Source organism: Haliaeetus albicilla, chromosome 13 (genome assembly GCF_947461875.1).
Source record: "Haliaeetus albicilla chromosome 13, bHalAlb1.1, whole genome shotgun sequence".
NCBI classification, from domain to species: Eukaryota; Metazoa; Chordata; class Aves; order Accipitriformes; family Accipitridae; genus Haliaeetus; species Haliaeetus albicilla.
This window is the reverse complement of record NC_091495.1, coordinates 21,136,448-21,156,926: the sequence shown is the minus strand read 5'-3', so window position 1 is coordinate 21,156,926 and position 20,479 is coordinate 21,136,448. Positions and strand designations below refer to the sequence as shown.

Below are 20,479 nucleotides of genomic sequence, written 5' to 3'. Positions count from 1 at the left end.
AGAAATTTGGAGACATTGCTGTGCTACTTAATTTCATTTTTCTGCTCTGAACAATTAAAAAGTAAAGAACTCTAGAATCAGAAACAATGATGTATTATATTTTTAAGGCCTTCTGTTCCAGTTACCAGAATTTATGTGACAAAAAATATGGAGTGGAAAAAGCCAGAAAAGGAGCATTGTTTGCTCTTACACTGACATTTAGATAATGAGATAAATGAAACTTCAAAAAATGGTCACAAAAATCACTTATAAAATGTGTGGACTCATACATTTTCCTGTGGTTTCTATAATGTGTCTGTACTTCTTCTAGACAGGTAGTTGCATGCATGTATTTTGTAGACACAATATGTTAGTTTTGAAGTTTGCAATCGTTATTGAACAAAGCAAAGTGTCAGTGATATTACTGGAAAACAAAGTAAAAAAGTGGTATCTCATACCTATAATAACTTAAAACCCAACAAAAATAACCAAATCCATCTCAGAATAAATGGTGACACTTAACCCTTAAAAATCTAAATTACTATTTTACCAAGGAAACTGCTTTTAATTAAGTCCTGTGCAGTTTTACAATATACTTTTCTTCAGTCACTTAGACTGACAAGTTAAGTTAATGCTGCTGTTCCATGTATATAAATTTGATTTTTGAGTGATATCTTTAGCATTGGAAAAATATTCTTGTCTAATATATATTCATTAAGATTATTGAAGTTTCATGAACTATGGAATTTATTAAAGTAATCTCAGTTACTTGCTTTCTTTGTATGTATTTAGTACAAAATTGCCTCAGAGAAAAGTATGACAAACAAACATTAAAATCAAGATACTGAATGGGAAAATAGAATAATGGTATTGATGCAGGATTCTGTTACATTTTTCTTCAAATAGACCATCAAACCAGTGGATATTGCTACTGTTAGAAAACTTGCAAAACCTCCTCACCTAATTATGAGAGTCATGGACTGTTGTCTTCTACTATTCCAAAAGCAAGTAGATCCAGTTACCATGGATCCAGAAAAGCCTTGCTGCAAGCCATCATGGGGAGAATCATTAAAAGTAAGTAGAGTTTTCAAATGGTGTTTCTTGAATATCAGAAATAGCAAGTCCATATCAGAGAATTTATGATGCTGTTTACTCAAAACGGGACAGAATTTTGTAAAAAGGCAAACAGATGGTTTTAAGGTAGGGATAGTATATAAATGGAGTTTATTTGGTAGCAAGTAGTAGGTGAATTGCTTACAGACTTTTGCAGTAGGAGCTTTAGATTTTCCTTGTCCTGTTCCTGGCATATGACCTGGTGGCAAATAAATAAATAAAGAAATCATACCAATCACGTTAACCATACATGAGATAAGGGTGTTCTGAAAAACCCCTCTTTCTCTTTGGGAGCTTGTAGGTTCACATTTAAACAGTCTTTTCTGATCCTCCCAGGCTCCTTGATTGTTTGAAAGATTATTTGACTAACAGATAGTAGCTTTTCCCATTCTGCATTTCAATATTCCTGGCCCAAATTCCTTGGTCAGACAGCCATCTCTTCCTTCTGGACTTCGATCTTCTCTCAGGATATTCTTTTATTTCCATGTCTTCTGCTGCCCTTCTTTGATTTCTGTCCTATCTCTATTAGTGTATTAATTTGCCAATATTATCGCCTTCATGCAAATGAAGAAAAATTACGTGCTTTTTATTTAAGCTTTTCCAGCAATTAAGAAATCTTCAAAACTTCTTATTTTTCACTGACATAATGAAATGGGATAAGCAGTTATTCTCTAAGTTGCCTTTAACATCTTAAACATTTATTGGAAAAAAGTTAAACCCAATTATTTCCCTTTCCAGAAGAATTTTGATCACATTTCACAAATGCATAAGCATTTTTTTTGCATTCTTTAGATAAGTTACAAATATATGTCTGAGGCTTTAACTTCAATTTTTTTTATGAAATGCTGCTTCTTTAATGCTCTTTAAATGGCAGCACAGGAATATGGAAGATGGAAAGTACATCAATAACTGTCAAGCCTAGTTACTGGAGTATAACCGCTTAAAACTAAAATAATTGAAGGCATGTGGGAGGAGTTACAACTGACTAGCACACTTTTTAACTATATGAATTATCTCTTTTTACAGAAGAATTTTAGGAACACTTTTTTAACATACTCATCTATGAACGAGCTTTTGAATGTAAAAGGTGTAAATAGCTTATAAATATCCTGTGTTGGTTTTTGCAGCTTATGAGTGGCCCATTCTTGCAGAGTCTACAGCAGTTTCCTAAGGATTCAATCAATGAAGAGACAGTAGAATTACTCCAGCCTTACTTTAACATGGAAGACTATACACTGGAGTATGGTAAAAAGGTGTGTGGTAATGTGGCAGGACTCCTGTCTTGGACACAAGCCATGGCAATATTTTATGCTGTTAACAGAGAAGTCTTACCTCTTAAGGTAATACATCATCTCTTGCTTTGTGTTTGTTTTCCATGTAATTTAATTTCATTTGCTTTAATAGTAGTAGGATTTAAAAAATATATTTAGATAACTTTATTCAGACATAATTGCCTGTAGACTGTAGTGGCTAAGGATGATAAGAGCAGAAAAAACCCATATCCTTTTCTTGATTCTAGACAGAACACAGAACAAAAAATTAGCCTAGATTAAATTTATGTGCTCTGGTTTACTGTGTACAGTGAAAGGTGTTTTCAGTCTTTGTTTTTATTATGTTATAATTACTTTATAATTGTTTTTAAAAAGTTATACCAGGATCTTCATTGCTTTTCTGAAGAGTCCTGCAAACAGAGGTTTGCAGCTATTTTACCTTCTTTGCTTTCATACGATAACTTAGAGGGAGTGAAGGGCTGATATCTTGTGCAAATATGGGCATTCTGAAGAGATTCGGGGCTCACATCAATAAAGGAGTTATGTTGCAATAGTGGCAGCCAAACTCAGTAAAACATTTTTAGGAGTCATTTTTACATTAGCGTGGGTGTTCTTTTTGATGTTTGTGAACATCTGAATAAAACCAACTTTATCAGTGGTAAAAACCATATAAAAACTCAAAGGCAGTGTTTCTTGCTTTTTGGATTCTAAACCAAGTATTTAAACCCTACATGTAACACAGTTTACAAAAAAAAAAAAAAAGTAGTAGAAGGGGAAAGCATTTGAACGGTGATTCCAAATCTTTTCCATACTTTTTGCCACTGGTAGTAATGTTATTTACAAAAGTAAAAGTAATGCAGGTGGATGATTAAAAAAAGTTATTTAATGAATTTCCTGTGTTCCGCATTAATATCAGTTTAGGGGCAATGGGAAGATTCACTGGTTTAGGACCATGGTTTTCTAGTGGGTAAAAGCTATATTGTTAGCTGATAAAGGACCAGTCTCCTGTTGTTATGATTGTTGATCACTACAGAATGTACCAATAAAAAAGAAATAATAAAGCATATAATCAAGCAAGAAGATTGAGTGATTGTTCCTCTAGGCTAATCAGTATGTACAGATCAGAAACCTTACTTCCTTAACCAGCTTCTTTAAATGTAAATTTTTAAAAAAGAAATAGAGTTAACAATACGTAGTAGGAACCTTGAGTACTACATTGTTGTGTAACAAAAAAATAATATCTGCAGTATATATGTAACACAGTTTTCAGACAATATTTTTAATATTTCTATAAATATTAATATAAAATTTATTTTGATGTATTATTGTCTCATGATTACCAGCTTAGCAGGCTTAAAATAATTCATTGAAGTATATTCAAATCTTGCATGATTATTGTTTTAATATTTCTTCTCTTTGCAGACTAACTTGGCAAAACAGGAGGGCCACCTGAAAATAGCTAATGCAGAATTAGCAAAGGCTCAGGAGGCATTAGGTGAAAAGCAAGCTGAACTGGATAAAGTGCAGGCAAGGTTTGATGCAGCGATGACGGAGAAAATGGTGAGATAGAAGTATTGTAGTATTATGAAAAATGCTTGCATACAATACTGTTATGTAATTGGGATTTGATACAAACATGCGTTTAGGGCCTGCTACCTTAAATGACATGGATGAGGTTCAGGTATAAAAATAAGAGATTTAAATCTACGTTCTCTCATATTTCCTTCTTTCTGTGAATAGGCACATGTTAGACAATAGATACACTTAGTGTTCTCAAGAATGAGTTTTAAACAAATAAAATAGTCATAATTAATATAAGAGGATGAAAAAATATATAAAATAACTTTAAATTTTTGCTTTCTACTATTAAATTATGTAGGACATTTTTTCAATTTTAGGACTTACTGAATGATGCAGAAACATGCAGAAGAAAGATGCAAGCAGCCTCTGTGCTTATAGATGGACTGAGTGAAGAGAAAGTTAGGTGGACTCAGCAAAGTAAAGAATTTAAATCTCAGATTAACAGGTATCAAATTCATCAGGGAAAAAAATGCCAACAAAATACATGTAAAAACTGAAGAGCTAGTAAGCTGTTTAGTAGCTGTAATAGTTGTACTTCATTTTCCTCCTGGAAATCTTAGTATAGTTACACAATTAAGTGAACTATCCTGGAATTTGAATTTTCCTCCCATAAGTGAATACCTGAGTGCTAAGTGCTTGTATTTCAGTTCAGAACAATACCTCCAATTTTGGAATTTATTTTCAAAGGGATTCTTTCTAGTGCAGTTATGTGCCTGTAGTACAGCTGCCTCTCCTGTCACCCTAGCACTGCACCTCGATCCAACGTTACTGGGGAAGTGAAATTTTCAGATAGGTGGGAGGTAGGGATGATCTAAGGCTGACACTGAGAAGGAAAAAGGAAGACTTCATAGCCTAATGCTGGATAGGAAAAGAAGCATCCCTTTTGATACTAGTTATGGCATATTTGAATAAAAGAAGGAGGCCTAGAGACCAGACAATAACCCTTGTCATATACTCTGTGTGTTGAAACACTTGGGACAGTAGGCCTATTCTGAGAAACTTGGAAACTTGGGAGTTCCCATTGTGATGCTGTCCAAATGACAAAATGTTGAGCAGCCTAGGAGCCAGAGATCCTGGCTGTCTAGAAAACAGGAAACCTGTCAAAATGGTTGCTAAAGGTAAAGAGCTTGAAAGTTTAGGCTCGGCTTCTGTGGAATGCTTCTGTTTCCATAAATTTCCTATGGGGAAATTGGGCATTTCTGGTGAGGTTTGCTCATTCCAAGAGAATTAAGCTTGTAGCTTTTGATAAATATTGTTTTGCAGACATATTTTTAAGAGATAAACCAAATTCTTGCTTCAGTTATGAAAGAAAGAATAGTTGTCATCAGGGCTTTATTACTTTGTAGGGGTGAAGATAATGTTTTCATATGATACTACTCAAGTTTTGCCACAAAAACATTTTGGAAAAACAAAGAAACTATTTGTTGTTCTCAAAGAGCAACAGTTCTCTCCTTAAATTGTCCTCAGAACAGAAATCTTCTTATGTTTCAAAAGCTGGTTGTCTAAAAGAATAGAAATTGAAATTGTACATCACCTTTTGATTATTATTTTGTTCCTTTTCTAGACTTGTGGGAGATGCACTGCTCTGCACAGGTTTTCTTTCATACTGTGGACCTTTTAATCAAAATTTCAGGAAGCTTTTGATTAAAGATTTATGGGAAGCAGAGATGAGAGCCCATAAAATCCCCTTTTCTGAAAATCTGAACCTGATTTCTATGTTGGTAGATCCGCCAACAGTAAGTTCTTGATGCTTGGTGGGTTTCATTTTAATTTCAATTAATATATTCTGTGACTGTTAGCAAGCATTATGCTTGCTTAGAACAGAACTATAATCCCTAATATTGCTGTGCAGTATAGTTCTGTGGTTTCCAAATGTTCTTGGAAATATCTACTAACCATCTGAGTACTGAGCAATGTTTAGAAAGATAAACAAGTTATATATTATAAACAAGTGACATAGACAATTAGACAATTGCCAGAAAGATAGTGCACTTTCAAGTATCTTATTCTGAGAACCCATCGCCACAGCTATAGATCACATATCTACTAAAACACTGTGTTTCATTGTTAGCTTTTGGTTCTGTCAATATTATTTGGGTTTGGTTTCAAAAATAAATTTTATATCAAAGAGAACATTTAAAAAAAACCATATCAATTCTTTTCATTCAATGTGAATGTATGAGAAATCAGATGACAACGCCAGAATCTTCAAGTTTCCTTCAGTAAATATTAATCCCCCAAAGCTCTCTCAGCCTGTTTTTTTCTTAATTGATCCCAATGTTTAATTTGGCTGTCAAGCTGCCTTTTGACTTTCTTACACTTTATAAATATATTTTTTATCATTCTATATAGTTAAAGACATCCATAAAATAAACTCCTGGAAATATTTTTCCATCTACATTCATCATTTTTCAGCAGGTTCAGATATGCATCCCCTTTGGCTTGATGTCCACATTATTTCTTAGAACAATAGTAACTGAAGGTTAATTCCAGTGAGATTTTATTCCAAACTACTTTTTTTTTTTTTTTCCCTTTCTTTAGATTAGTGAGTGGAATCTTCAAGGACTGCCTGGAGACGATCTCTCAATTCAGAATGGTATCATTGTCACTAAGGCAACTAGATACCCGCTTTTGGTAGACCCACAAACTCAAGGAAAATCATGGATTAAAAAGAAAGAACAGGATAATGAATTACAGGTGAACAGTGTTTTAAAGGAATAATGTGCTGTATTATATTCCTTCAAACATTATTGCTTTAGGGTGTGTCTGCATTTGAGTCAGTGTAACTCTCATATACACATATTGAGATAACCTTAACTTGTATGGAGACTGACGATGATGTAGAGGCATCAGCAGGCAACTTGACCAGAGCTGTAAATCCCATTCAAGGACTTGGAAAAGATTGTATTTTAAGTAAATACTGGTACGAAATCTAGCAAAGAGTATGAAAGAGAAGGACATAGCCTCATGTTCAATATTGGTATGTCCCCTACACAGAGGGCAAAGTGGTGAAAAGTATAACAAAAGAGTATAATATGAAATTATTAAATGAGAATAAATTGGGCAACTATTAGTAAGATTATAGACAAAGGCAGGATAACTTATAGCTTTGAAAATGTAGGCAAAGTACTTGAACTGATGCGGTCCAGAATTTAGAACCCGAGGTGGAATTCATATACGAAGTTATTGCTGTAAAAGCAAATTGAGGACAACCAGTTAAAACCAAATCCAAGACAAATTTGTGCATCCTAACGTTACTGCAGTTTTAATAGCTCTTTTATAGCTTCAGGCAATAGAGTTAAATGTCTGCTCATAATATAATACAAAGATGTTCACATGTCACCTGTAGCCTGCATCACAAATGAATTTTTCACAAATGAAGTAGCATGGGAAAAGGAGCCTGCATTTTAAAACCGTTAAACTAAATGTTGCAAAATCTCATATGTCCTCCTGAATCTCAATAAATTTTCAGGGTTTTAGGATCTCTAGATTTTGAAGATTTTAAGTCTTGGAAGTAAAGTGGATGTGAAGTTCTTGCTTAGCATTTTATTATTAATAAAGCAAACTGTAGAACCACAGAAAAGTTGAGTTTGGAAGGGATCTCTGAAGATCATCTAGTCCAGCCTCCCTGCTCAGAGCAGGATCTTCTAAAGCAGGTTGCCCAGGACTGTGTCCAGTCAGGTTTTGAATACCTCCAAGGATGGAGACTTCAGCACCTCTCTGGGCAACCTGTTTTAGTGTTCAGCCACCCTCACAATAAAGTTTTGGGTTTTTTTCTTACGTTTAAATGGCATTACCTATATTGCAATTTGTGCCCATTACATCTTGTCCTGTTACTGTGTGTCACTAAGAAGGGTCTGTCTCCCTGTTCTTCATTCTCACCCACTAGGTATTTATATACATAGGTAAATACCCTTGTGAGCCTTCTTGAGGCTAAATAATACCAGCGCTCTCAGCCTTCCTCATATATCAAGTGCTCCAATCCCTTAATAATCTTAGTGGTCCTTTGCTGGACTCACTTCGGTGTCTCTCTTATACTGGGGAGCCCAGAACTAGACAGAGGACTCCAAATATGTGTCTCCAGTATGGAGCAGAGGGGAAGGATTGTCTTCATCAATCTGCTGGTAATGTTTTTCCTAATGCAGCCCAGAATGCTGTTGACCTTTGCTGCAAAGGCAGATTGCTGGCTAATGCTGAACTTGTCCACCAGGACATTTCAGTAGAATGGCCCTATTTCATACCTGCAGAGAAAATCTTGAAAATAATATGAGAACTTTCTGAAAATCAAAATCTAGGAAGCAATACAAAAGGAGTGTTTTATTTACTTTGTTTTTTAATGGTTTCATATATTATGAATCCCATTTCATGATATTTCAAGGATCTGAGTTCATAATATTGTAACAACAATTCATTTGTTAGACTGAATTCAGGTTTCCAGAAAGAATTTCTCAAGGTTTCAAAGCTAAAATTAGAAAAGCTAGTCCTCAGGACATAGAATAGAACATTAAAAGAAGTTAGGTGTCTCTGATTTCAAAAATATATGTAACATCTTCAATTCCCAATAATCTGTACCATTTTTATTTGGTACATCATTATTCTCATAATGAAATTTTGTGGATTCCATTACAGCCAATCTTTTAATTCACCTTTTTATTGTACTTTTCATTGTGTACACAGGAAGTATTTCTGCATAAATTGCTGCATGGTCAATGTTTATTACTTTCTTTAAAATGCAACTAACAAAAACAATGAAAAAATGTTCATAATTTCATAGTTAGATCTGTGGTTCTCATATAAGACTTTGCAGAAATGTTTTTATCCTTAAATCAATTTATAATTTATGTTTTGAGGTAACGACTTTGAATGACAAGTATTTCCGTACACACCTAGAAGATAGTCTTTCACTAGGACGATCACTCGTGATTGAAGATATAGGTGAAGAGTTGGATCCAGTCCTTGATAATATATTAGAAAAGAATTTCATGAAATCTGGAACTTCTTTTAAGGTTAGTAATCAAACAAAAGACCTGGAATAAGTAGTTGGCTTTGTGATGAATGATATTTTACCCTTTTATTCCAAACCTCTGCTGAATCAGGTAAACTTTGTATTCAGTAGGGTAATGTGAAGAATCAAACAGAACTAATAAAATATAGGAGACAGAGCCTCAACTGAGTAGTAAGTTCATGAGACTAAAATTTGAGTTTAACTACTGAAGTTACTACTGAAGATTCAAAACTGGAACCAGTTATGTCTATTCTATTGAATGCTTACAATACTTTCTATTGATTTTTCAAGCAATTTCATGTTACACCTTTTAACAGGATTAATGGAATTGAAAAAGTCTCTCTCTCTTCCTAGTGTGGAGCACTGATTATGGCAACTGGAGAATCTTTAGTCTGGAATAGAGCTGTTTTCTAATGGAACAAGCGAAAAAGCACAAAGTTTTAATAATATTAAGTATATTCCCAACCTTGAAAAATCATGAGTCTTTCTGACCTTCATTGGATAAAGAAATCACTCCCAAATTTTAAAAGCAACCTCCCTTCAAACATCCTGCAAAAAAATGACTGCACATGCTGTATAATTCCACATGTATTTTTCTCAAATAATCTTAATTAACTGGCTGGGATATGAGAGAAATGGTAGACCAGATTATTAATGATAATGAAAATAAAATGATTGCTATTTTTGTGAATTCGTTTTACTTTGAGTGTCAGAGCAAACAATATGCTTAAGGGAGTGGCTTGGTCCTACTCTTTCTTAAGCCAGGTATTTGAAATGGCCTTGGAGGGTCATACACAGTGATCAGATTTCCTTGTGCACATGCAGCTTTCAAGTTAGACAGCTGATTTGGACTATCTTAACTTCTGTAAAAATTTCTGTCAAAAACTCTGAATGAATTTATAGTATATAAATTTATAGTATGTAAATTTATATTCTTTATGATCCGCTTACTCTTAATAAATAGAGAACTAATTTCCAATAATTAATGTTCCATTGTTGGATCAAATAATTTTTTTTCCCTGAACACAAGAGAACAATGATTTCTCCAAAGGTCAGTAGTTTATATCGTTTTCATCTTAGATGTGATTAGAAGCACAAAACCTAAGTCAAATGGCATTTCAAATAATGTATTTTTTTTATGGTCAATATTATTGAGTCAAATAAAGTTCATTTTCCTCTGCTTAATACTATTCTAACTTACGCCACAGGTGAAAGTTGGCGATAAGGAAGTAGATGTTATGAGTTCATTTAGACTGTACATTACTACAAAGCTACCCAATCCTGCTTTCACGCCTGAAATTAATGCAAAAACATCAATTATTGATTTTACTGTTACAATGAAAGGACTTGAGGATCAGTTACTAAGAAGAGTAATTCTTACTGAAAAACAGGTAACCTAACAGTACACACAAACTATAGTGATGCTTACACTTTTTTTTTTATTTAACTGTTTTCAGGATGTAGCAAAAAAGAAATGTTCAAACGGAAAAAAGACATCAGCCATTTCCTAAAATTTTATTCAGATTCAGTATAGAAATTTCCAAATAACAAAAATACACCTTGAGGATCTTCCACATATGACTGTCAGTATGACAGAAAAATTAAGTACAAGCATTTGGCATTAATAAGTTACTGAATAAGGTACTGAATAAACACTGCTTTTTTTTAAAAAAAAAAGTTATAAAAACACATTTTAGATGCCTGAAAATGTAAAAATGTGTATTTTGTGACTGGATCCAACTTTTCACCCATATCTTCAATCATATTTCATAAACTTGAAAATACAGCAAATAAATTTTAAGTATGACTTCTAGTTACAGTCCCTAAAGTGTCATGCCGTTTTCTTGTTTTTTACTAATAGGAACTAGAGGCAGAAAGGATTAAACTTATGGAAGATGTAACTTTTAATAAGAGGAAGACGAAAGAACTGGAAGACAATCTTCTGTACAAATTAAGTGCAACCAGAGGTTCTGTATCAAAGGATTAAGCAGATTAGGCAGATTAAGCTGATTCACATTAGAACCTTTCCATACAGAAATTGATTTATCCATCCAAGATATAGTAAGAGAACATCCAATGGTAGAAATTTGAAGTATGGTGATTTACAGGAGTATGAGGGATTTTGTACTGTAGCATGCCACTATATACAACCCTAGACACTAACTTGTTTTTAACACCTAAAGAAGTTTTATGAAACAAATCAATTTCTTGAGAGCTTTCTGCCCCTCCAATGAGATAAGGTATCTGATCATGGGCAAATCCTTAACCCATTCAAAATGCAAAGTAAAATGGGCTAGCTTAAATGGTGTTGAAAGTCTTTTGCAGTATATTAGGAGCCTGTACATGATCAATTACTATGTCTCTGGTGGAAAAAAAAAGATGATAACTTCCAGAAAATCAATCAGTAAGTACTTGAGATACATGAATACTGTTGTGCAACCATTGTCTTTAGGACCCTAAGTCTTTCTGACTTTGAGTGTACCAATCAACACACTTTAAAATAATTGTACTGTGTATGAATCCATATGTTATGTGCATAAGAAAGCTGACTTCTCTAGTACATGCTGCAAAGCTGTTGGTATAGATACATTCATATTGACATAGGTTGAATGCATTTGTCTATCATGCTGAATATAAAAATAATTTTTAGTAATACATATCCTGTTTGGTCTCCATTTTAAAAGTTTTCTGCAGTTCAGTAAATCATTTCCATGTTATAAATAATTCCTGTAATTTGGCTTTTTGATTTTTACATACATAAAGTGAAAAAAATGTTACTAAAATGTCCTAAACATCCAATATTTGACTTTTTAGGTTCACTAGTAGATGATGAATCCTTGATTGGTGTCCTGCAAACAACAAAGCAAACAGCTGCTGAAGTAGCTGAAAAGTTGTCTGTGGCAGCAGAAACTGAGGTGAAGATCAACACTGCTCAGGAGGAATATCGACCTGCTGCTACACGTGGAAGCATTCTTTATTTTCTTATTACAGAAATGAGCATGGTCAATAATATGTATCAAACTTCACTGGCTCAGTTCTTGAAGTTATTTGATCAATCCATGGCCAAGTAGGAAGACACAGATTTTTCTACTATTTAGATATTTGTCTTTCCAAAGTATTTGCTGCTGTTAACATGCTTTCTTTGTGCTTTGTTTTCATGACTCAGATCTAAGAAATCTCCTTTACCTCAGAAAAGAATCTCAAATATTATTGAGTATCTTACCTTTGAAATTTACTCATATTCTATTAGAGGCTTGCATGAAAACCACAAATTCCTCTTTACACTCCTCCTGACATTAAAAATTGATCTTGAGAGAGGACACGTGAAAAACAGAGAGTTCCAGGTACTCATTAGAGGTAAGTTTAAAAAAATTATGTTATATATAGAGCTAATTTCAACTTTTGAAACTTTTATACCATTTCAAAGTGTGATTTTTTGGCTGCGTGGTTTCTACCAATAGTTCTGTGGGAGCTGCCTCTGTCCTTACCCCTGCTGTGGTCCAGTGAAGTTAGATGCAGTTCCCCATCTCAGTTCTATTGCTGCCATTTACCCAGGCTGTGTTCTATCCTGAGATCAAGATGATAGTTCTGCTTGTCTCCATCTATTGGTTTAATAATTGTATATTTTTGTATTATGTTTGTATCCTTATTTTTATAAATTAGGTGACTTCTTGCTCCTTTGCTTCTCAGCTTTGATGGAGCTGAATGAAGCTATCTTCTAAGTTGCCAGAACAGCTCCATATAAATTCCAGCAGGTGCTACAGTCTTTTTATCAGTTTCAGCTTAAGTTTTCTCTGACTTTTGCCAACCAGTTAACACTGACTTTCAGAGAACATAATGTGTTTCTGTGGCCGAATTGGCCAGGTCTGCTTCCTCTGTGCTCTGTGAATTTGTGCCTCTGCTGAAAAATGTGATCAGGATTGCTTATGCCGAGGTCTGTCTAAAACCTGTTTGAATTTTACAGTGTTCAAATGAATCTTGCAAAGGTCTAATGTCAAAATAGTGAACCTATATTTGAAGATCAATATCTGCCTTTAATGAAACAAAATGGATAGGAAACAAGACAAAATTCACTTTCTGTTATGCTTTCCAGTTTGTCATAATGGTTTTATCCTTTGAGAATGGTATCCAGCTACCAATTTACCACTGATGTCAGGCAGGGCATGCTTGGATATGCTTTCAAAATGAAAATGTCTGCTTTAGTAAAGCATTAAACATGGAACCATATATCTTGGCTTCTCAGCTCATGGATTCTTGTTTTGCCAGAGGAAAATATACCTTGGGCATGTGAAACAGAAAGTGGTCACTTACCCATTTTTAACTAATGAGAAATCTGTAATAAAGTACAGGAGTACTTTCAGCAATTTTCATGTAGAACATATGATTGCAGTTTCCTGCCTAGCTTTACCACAGGTGATCTAATAGTGAGAAATTCTTCTGGTGTATAAAATGACACCAAGGTAACAATAGATTTTCTATAATTATTCACATGATATTAAATAAAATTGGAAAGTGGGCAGATGCCTATCCAAATTGTCCTGGATTCTTAGGTATCTTCTGCAATGAATTATTTGTTCAATTTTCCTCTTTGGTTGAGCAGTTCTTGGTGCGAAATGAATACCATGTTACCAAACATTATCAGGCAGCTGAAGAAAGGATTTATTTGAAAAATAAATCTCTCTTCCTCTTCTTTCCATGTCTTTTCCAGGGGAGCTTTCATGGCTTATCATCAGCAATATTATCAGGGGATGTCTCAGTGAAATAAGCATTGCTATTTGAAATGAAAAAGTCTCTAGAACTCATTATTCAGCTAATCTCAGGAGGTTATCAACTCTAAATCTTTCCTTCTGCTAAAGTACATAAATTTAATTTCATTCTATTTACTGTATTCCAGTAAAGCCAAACACTAGGCCTTTCCTCAATATTTTAATGCTATAGCTTAAATGTAACCTTAAGTCAGCGAAACAGAGAAAGCAGATTCCCAAATTATAGGAAAATATCCTCCCATGATGGTGACATAGAATTTTTATTAAAACTTTAGAAGGAAATAAAATCCAAAAGATAGGAGAAAATCTAAGGAGTTAATTGACGATTTTGTAGGTATCTTGACACTTAGGTAGGTTGTAGCCTTTACCTGTAGAAAGTGAGGGACTGGCACAAATGAAGAATATGATCTCCTCTAGCAGAAAATATATTTTACTAAGAAGGTCCATAAATATTAGAGAGCGTGTTAAAGAGGAATTACAAAACATCTTTGGGTTTGTTGACCTAAATAAAAGACAGAAATATTGCCAAGTATGCTATTTTGTGGACAATTAATTAATGGTTACATCTTAAAATTAAGAAAAGTGTTTTTGGCTAAAGTGATTGTGATTCTCTCACAGAATTCAATAATTTGCAAAAATATTCCTGTTGGTCTAATGTATTAAATTTGTGAAAGATGCAATTCTGGAACAGGGTATCATTTTGTATTTAAAATGCTAATAACAGATTACAGATTTATGTAACCACTTTTTGTTATCCTCTCTTTGATTTCGATTATTTCAGTTTGCAGAGACTAAGAAGTTCTGGGATCCATAAATGGATCCCAGGCAGTTATTTCAATCTTTGTATTACAGTGCCAAAGACATAAGAGGATGCTTTAAGGAAACTTTAACAGGTAGTTACAGGAAATACAGGAAAATCAGTATTTGCACCTCAGATTTTATGAAGCAGCCCTTTCTTTCTGTGAGGTTACTGAAGCTTGTCATCCATGGTGTAAAGGGAAGGAGAAAAAGTGCAACAGTAGGAAAACTTAGTAATAAAAGCAAATGAAATATCTTTATGTTTTTGCATTACAGAAATAATTTGCATTTGTACATAGGAACTTCACATTCTTAAACAAGAGTTTGCCCCTTAATTGGCCCTTCAGTAGTTCATGAATACTTTGAAATCATATATTAATGATGTCTAATTCTGTTTCTTGATTATATCTAAGTGTATCCATGTGTGGAGGAAAGCATTGCACAAATTTTTCTAGAAACTGGAACTTTTCACATATGCCTGTGAATGACAAAATGAAAACTGATAAAATGAAAGAATTTTTTAGACATTGCATATTTAACTTATTCACATAACAAATGGCTAACCACAAGAACTTAGCAGGATTTATCAATTATTAGGTATGTATATTAATAGCAAGAATATCAAGTATTACAATGAGAAACATATTGTTTACACTTTTGTAATTCTCATTCTTCATTTAATAAGTTTGCCTCAAAAAATTAAGGTTTAAAATTTCCCCCAAAGCAAAAACTTCCCTTAGAACTGTTTACTGCTTACTTATTGAAACTTTTACTTTTTTTTAAAGTTAATTGTTCCCATTGGCATACTAACGTCCAGATTAAGCAAGGTGATTCTTGTGGTTATACTTAAAGATATTCAGTTAGCTAGGAAAATATTTAGTCTTTCTGAATCATGTGTTTATTCTTTTAAAAGAAGCAGAGCTGCTGTTTCCTGAAACTCATCACTGATATAAATATAAATAAAATTCTTGCATCCTGGAAGTCTGCAGGAAAACATCTCAAAGAATCAAATCTTTCCCTGTAAAGTCTATAATGTAAGCAGAAGAGACTTCAGGAAAATAAGAATTTCTTGCACTATAGCATTTGCAGCACCATAAACTCTTTTCTATAATGTGTCAGAATTTTAAAGTAACCCTTAGTTCTTTAGCTGCTACAAAAATACTATATATAATGTCTTCCCAACAAATTATAAAATAACAAAATTTGTGCTTTATTTAAGAAATTAAATATTCTAATCTCCTTTTCACTCCAATGATAAGTTTTTCTTCTGTTCTTCTTGCTTTCATAATTCATTTTCTCTACAATCACATTCATGAAGAATTTGAGGATGAGGTGGGTGCAGAATAAGAAAAAAGGTCTCTATGTTAAAACCTCTTGATATTCTATGGAATAATTAGACACAGCTTGTAAAAGTATTAATATATTAATTGAAATGGAACTACATCTATATTTATGTATGTAGGTTTTGGTAAGCATGTATGTATAATTGGAAAGTATTGAAATAATTATAGCTCATATATATAGACTGTATATACACACACATACATGCTCACATACATATAGGTGCTTAAAAATAATAGTTATTATTCCAAGGTGATTTTTCAGTCTGTGTGTAACAAGTTGGTGAAATTCATTATACCAGTGACCTAAATGAATAAATTATCTTGGTTCTGGAGACCACTGGAACAACACCCTCTAGTTTTCCCAAGAAGTGGCATTAATTAATTTGTGGAAGACTGGGGAAGAGGCAGCTACAACAAGAAGAAAATTATGATAAAAAGTTAAAAGCTAGTCTGTTTAAAATGGGATTGCAGTCTTATCCCAGAGGTGTTCCTTTGTATTTCCTCTTCAATCGCATATCAGAGGATGTGAAATGTGTATTATCTACTGGCTATCTGGCCTTATATATGCTATTTAAAATGAATTGTGCTTGTTAGGCTGGTCTAGGATTGATTGATTCCATCAGTCCAGAGTTTGTTTCTTCTTTTGTTGTGTTTGGGTTTTTTTCCAACGATCCCAGGAGATTACTTTGCTAACATGTGTAACGTTCTTTAGATATTATAACTATGCATTTCATTAGAGAAGAGGTAGAGGTTTGCAGCTGAGAAAATAAGACTTTCTTTTCAATTTCTTGTCTTTTTAGGAATAGTAGGATAAAATATAGACTGTCTAAGAGAAGGTCTTCAGAGGAATACTTTTATCTTTCAGATAAATATAAAATTATTTTTACTGTATTATCAGCACAGATTAAAAGATATTATAAAAAAATTTCCCATATTTCAAATGTAATCGGTATCATTGTATAAACTTATAACTACAAACTCTATGGAGCACATGATCTAAGATGAGAGGCTGAGAGAACTGGGCTTGTTCATCTTGGCAAACAGAAGACTTAGGGGAGACCCAGTAGTAACCTTCCAACACCTATGAGGCCATTAAGAAGACAGCCTGGATCTTCACAGTGGTGCACAGTAGGAAGATGAGAGACAACAGAAATAAACTGAAAAAAAGAGGTTCAGAGTGAATGTAAGGGAAACTTTTTTCATTATGAGGACAGACAAACATTAGAACACATTGTCTAGAAAGGTTGTACCATTTCCACCCTTGGAGATTTTCAAGACCAGACAGGATAAAGACCTGATTTTATCCTATAGCAGACCCTGCTTTGAGCAGGTTGGACTAGAGACCTCCTGAGGTCCCTTCCAGATTAAATTATCCTATGATCTTATGAAATAAGTGATAAGTACACAAGAGTGCAATTAGTACCCCAGTGAAAATTACATGGGCCAGAAAACATAATTTAAAAAGAAATATCAAATATATCTTGACCCCTGGAATGCCATGTGTATTTCATCAGAATGTTTTTATGTACAGGAGGTGCAGCACTGGATCTACAGGCTTGCCCACCCAAACCATTCCGCTGGATTCTTGACATGATGTGGCTAAACCTAGTGGAATTGAGCAAACTTCCACAGTTTGCAGAAATTTTGAATCAGGTGATATCTACTAATTATCTTTTTAATGTTAATAACCAGTTTCCCAATCATAATTGTGCTCCCATATTTTACATTTGGAATGCACAAGAGATGTAGTTAGGAACAAGGCCAGAGAAAATACAGAATAAAGGCATAGAAATGAACAGTTAGGTAGCATGAATAGCAGTATATTTATTTGCTCTAAATTTTTTTAATTTGCTTTATTGTATTTTGTATTATAGTCATTGAGGTAGAAGGAGAAGAGAACAGGAGCAAACAACTAGTAAAAAAGGGAGTCAATGAAAGAGGCAGAAATAAGGAGAAAGGATAAAATAGTAGAGGTATCAAAAAGGTTCAGAAAGTTAATCTATGAGTGTCAGGTTTTAAGTTACAATGTTTTATGTCTGAGTCTGATAGATTTTTACAAGTAAATTGTTTGCTGCTTGTTTTTAAATACTCATTTCCATTCCAAGGTTAACATGTTATTCAGATATGATGAGCTAGCTATAACAGTACTATTTATTTTATTGAGACATACATGAACTTATATGCACATAAGCTTGTGACGTGTTTATCAGTTATTTTCTTTACTGTGGTAAATTTATCTTTTTTTTTAGTGTAGTTAAAACATTCCCCAAGCATTTCTTTTTCTGTGCCTTCTAAGCACTCCTTGTTAATCAGACTGATAGCCGGGACACTAAGTTCTTTGTGCTGTTACAGCATTGGTCAGCCAAGTCCATTTAGTGATGGCATTTAGTACCCTGAAGGATAGCAGAGATTTTATCTAAATGGTGTACCTGGAAGTGGTCTTGGCTGTTTCCCAACACTGTATAAAGGGAAGATATGGACACATACCAGCCCATTTCCTCCAGGTTTTGGTTTCTGGAGGTATCAAAACAGGATATTGAGTTACAAGAAAGTTGGAGGAATTCTAGTTAGGTCTTCACTGTGCATTGTTAGGGCACCGGAACCCAAAATGCATGCCACTGCACATTTGCTAACATTATTTAAATTTAGCCATGGGGTTATGAATTATGTATTTTCCTTTTAATTTGTAGATTGTAATGGTTCTGTTATAGGACTTTTCTAGAATTGGTAAAAACAAAATTTTAGACTCCAAAATATTTGGGCAACCTGGGTTACCTGAAAAGGCCTCTTTTTTTAAACTAATCTTTTAGCACTAAATTAAAATTGCCGTAAATTTACAAGTTGAAAAGTGACAATTAGGTGATTTTAGTAAGAGAGATGGGATCTGGGAGGGTGCCAACTAGGACATCAATAAAAAATGCAAATATGGAAATAACACCTTTTTAATACTTATTTGCATCCATTAGATATGATGTTCTATTTGGCTCATCACATTAAATGCAACTGTATCATTATCCATTTAGGTACAAACAAAATTATTTAAAGTAAGAAAAAAAAAGTTTGAAAATGGTATGCTCAGTTCTCAAGAGGTTCCTGTGTTTTTCTTTTTTTCTTGCCAGTTACAAATTTTTTTCTCCTCTAAAATTTAAGTCCTCCAGTCCCAGATGCCTAACTTAATTTAATAAAGACATATTCCTCTTTAAACATTTAGATGACCCTGTTCCTTTTCACACCTACTACTTCCAGCCGTGGTTGAGTGAGAGATGGTACAAAGAAATATGTAATGAAAGCTTAATGATTTTACTGAGTCAACTAAAGTCCCTTTAGCTCAGTAACCTATCTCTGGCTGCAGCCTAGCTTTAAGAAGGTACCTCCTCTGCATACTCTCCTAGCAAGTGCTCAGGTTGATGTCAGTTAATGTAGAACTGAGCTATTTGCTTATAAAGTATTTTTTTTTTCATCAGACTTGGGCTATGGTTCAGAAACGGACATTTGGTGTTTATGAATCTCTCTGAATGAGTTCCATTGTAGGAAATATGTGGTTGGAAGAGGTCCCTGTATGTTCATTTCTCATTCCTCTCCCAGTCCATTCTTGATGTAGGTTGTTCTGAAACTACTTCTATTTGAAACCAAGTCAGTCAACTGGACAGGGCTCCTTGGTTTATAATAGGCATATGGAACAGATTGGTATCAGTGTGTTCCTTGTTCTCTTCCCAGTGATCTGAGAATGTTGCGGTAGTTGACTCTTCTCAGTCACTGCATTAAAGGCTCAACTGCATAGCAATATTCACTATGTTCTGTCCACCAACATCCTTCGTCCTATTAGATCGTGGGTTCTAAGAGGTGCCTAGATAATGATCATATTTGTGGTCAAATTTATTCTTTCTCAAGTCAAAAGCTTACTAGAGTCTGTTACGTTTAATTTGTGATTCTTTGGCTGACTGGACTGTACTTGGACAGATTTTTCTGTTCCTCTTAGTACTTTGTGATCAGAAGGAATAAATTAATCATGGTATGTTCCTTTTGTTGTATAGAATCCTTCTGCTAATTACTCTTTTTTCTTAAGTAGCTGCATGTCTTTGGGAGTGGAATCCATGGATAACTGATTAGCTTAAGAGTCTGCATCTTAATACTAAAATTTCTATTTGTAGGATCTTAATAGCAATTTGCATGATGTATATCTTAAATGCTATAGACTCTTAATGTTGCACATAATATATCCTAATATAATAACAGACTCTTATTAAAATACATTTACAAGGGGGTTTTACTACAGCTGAAATATATTTATATGTGTGTTAATGTTATAAATTTAGATAGCCTGTAATGAAAAAGGATGGAAAAGTTGGTTTGATAAAGATGCTCCTGAGGATGAAATTATACCTGATGGATATAATGATTCAGTTGATACCTTTCGCAAGCTTTTACTCATCAGGTGAGCATCTTCAGAAATTTGAGAAATAACATACATGGTTGCATCACATGTCTCAGTCTATCGATATGCTATTATCATAATAGCATAATTTTAATTTCTGGGAGACATGAAATACAATTTAATTCACTCACATGAAATATAATTTAATTCACTCACTTCAGAGCTATCCTCTGAAGAGTCTAAAAAAG

At 33.8% G+C, this 20,479-nt stretch overlaps 1 protein-coding gene across 1 annotated transcript in view; it reads left to right on the top strand.

The window, feature by feature from the left end:
• Window positions 1-20,479, top strand: part of DNAH8 (dynein axonemal heavy chain 8) — a 158,301-nt gene that overhangs the window by 113,894 nt on the left and 23,928 nt on the right. Inside the window, exons 65-77 of the mRNA XM_069800374.1 lie at window positions 886-1,053; window positions 2,220-2,432; window positions 3,786-3,923; window positions 4,262-4,389; window positions 5,509-5,680; window positions 6,486-6,641; window positions 8,795-8,950; window positions 10,158-10,340; window positions 10,811-10,916; window positions 11,764-12,016; window positions 12,116-12,306; window positions 17,388-17,509; window positions 20,173-20,291. Coding sequence (XP_069656475.1) covers window positions 886-1,053; window positions 2,220-2,432; window positions 3,786-3,923; window positions 4,262-4,389; window positions 5,509-5,680; window positions 6,486-6,641; window positions 8,795-8,950; window positions 10,158-10,340; window positions 10,811-10,916; window positions 11,764-12,016; window positions 12,116-12,306; window positions 17,388-17,509; window positions 20,173-20,291 — 2,105 coding nt within the window. The remainder of the gene's footprint in view (window positions 1-885; window positions 1,054-2,219; window positions 2,433-3,785; window positions 3,924-4,261; window positions 4,390-5,508; window positions 5,681-6,485; window positions 6,642-8,794; window positions 8,951-10,157; window positions 10,341-10,810; window positions 10,917-11,763; window positions 12,017-12,115; window positions 12,307-17,387; window positions 17,510-20,172; window positions 20,292-20,479) is intronic.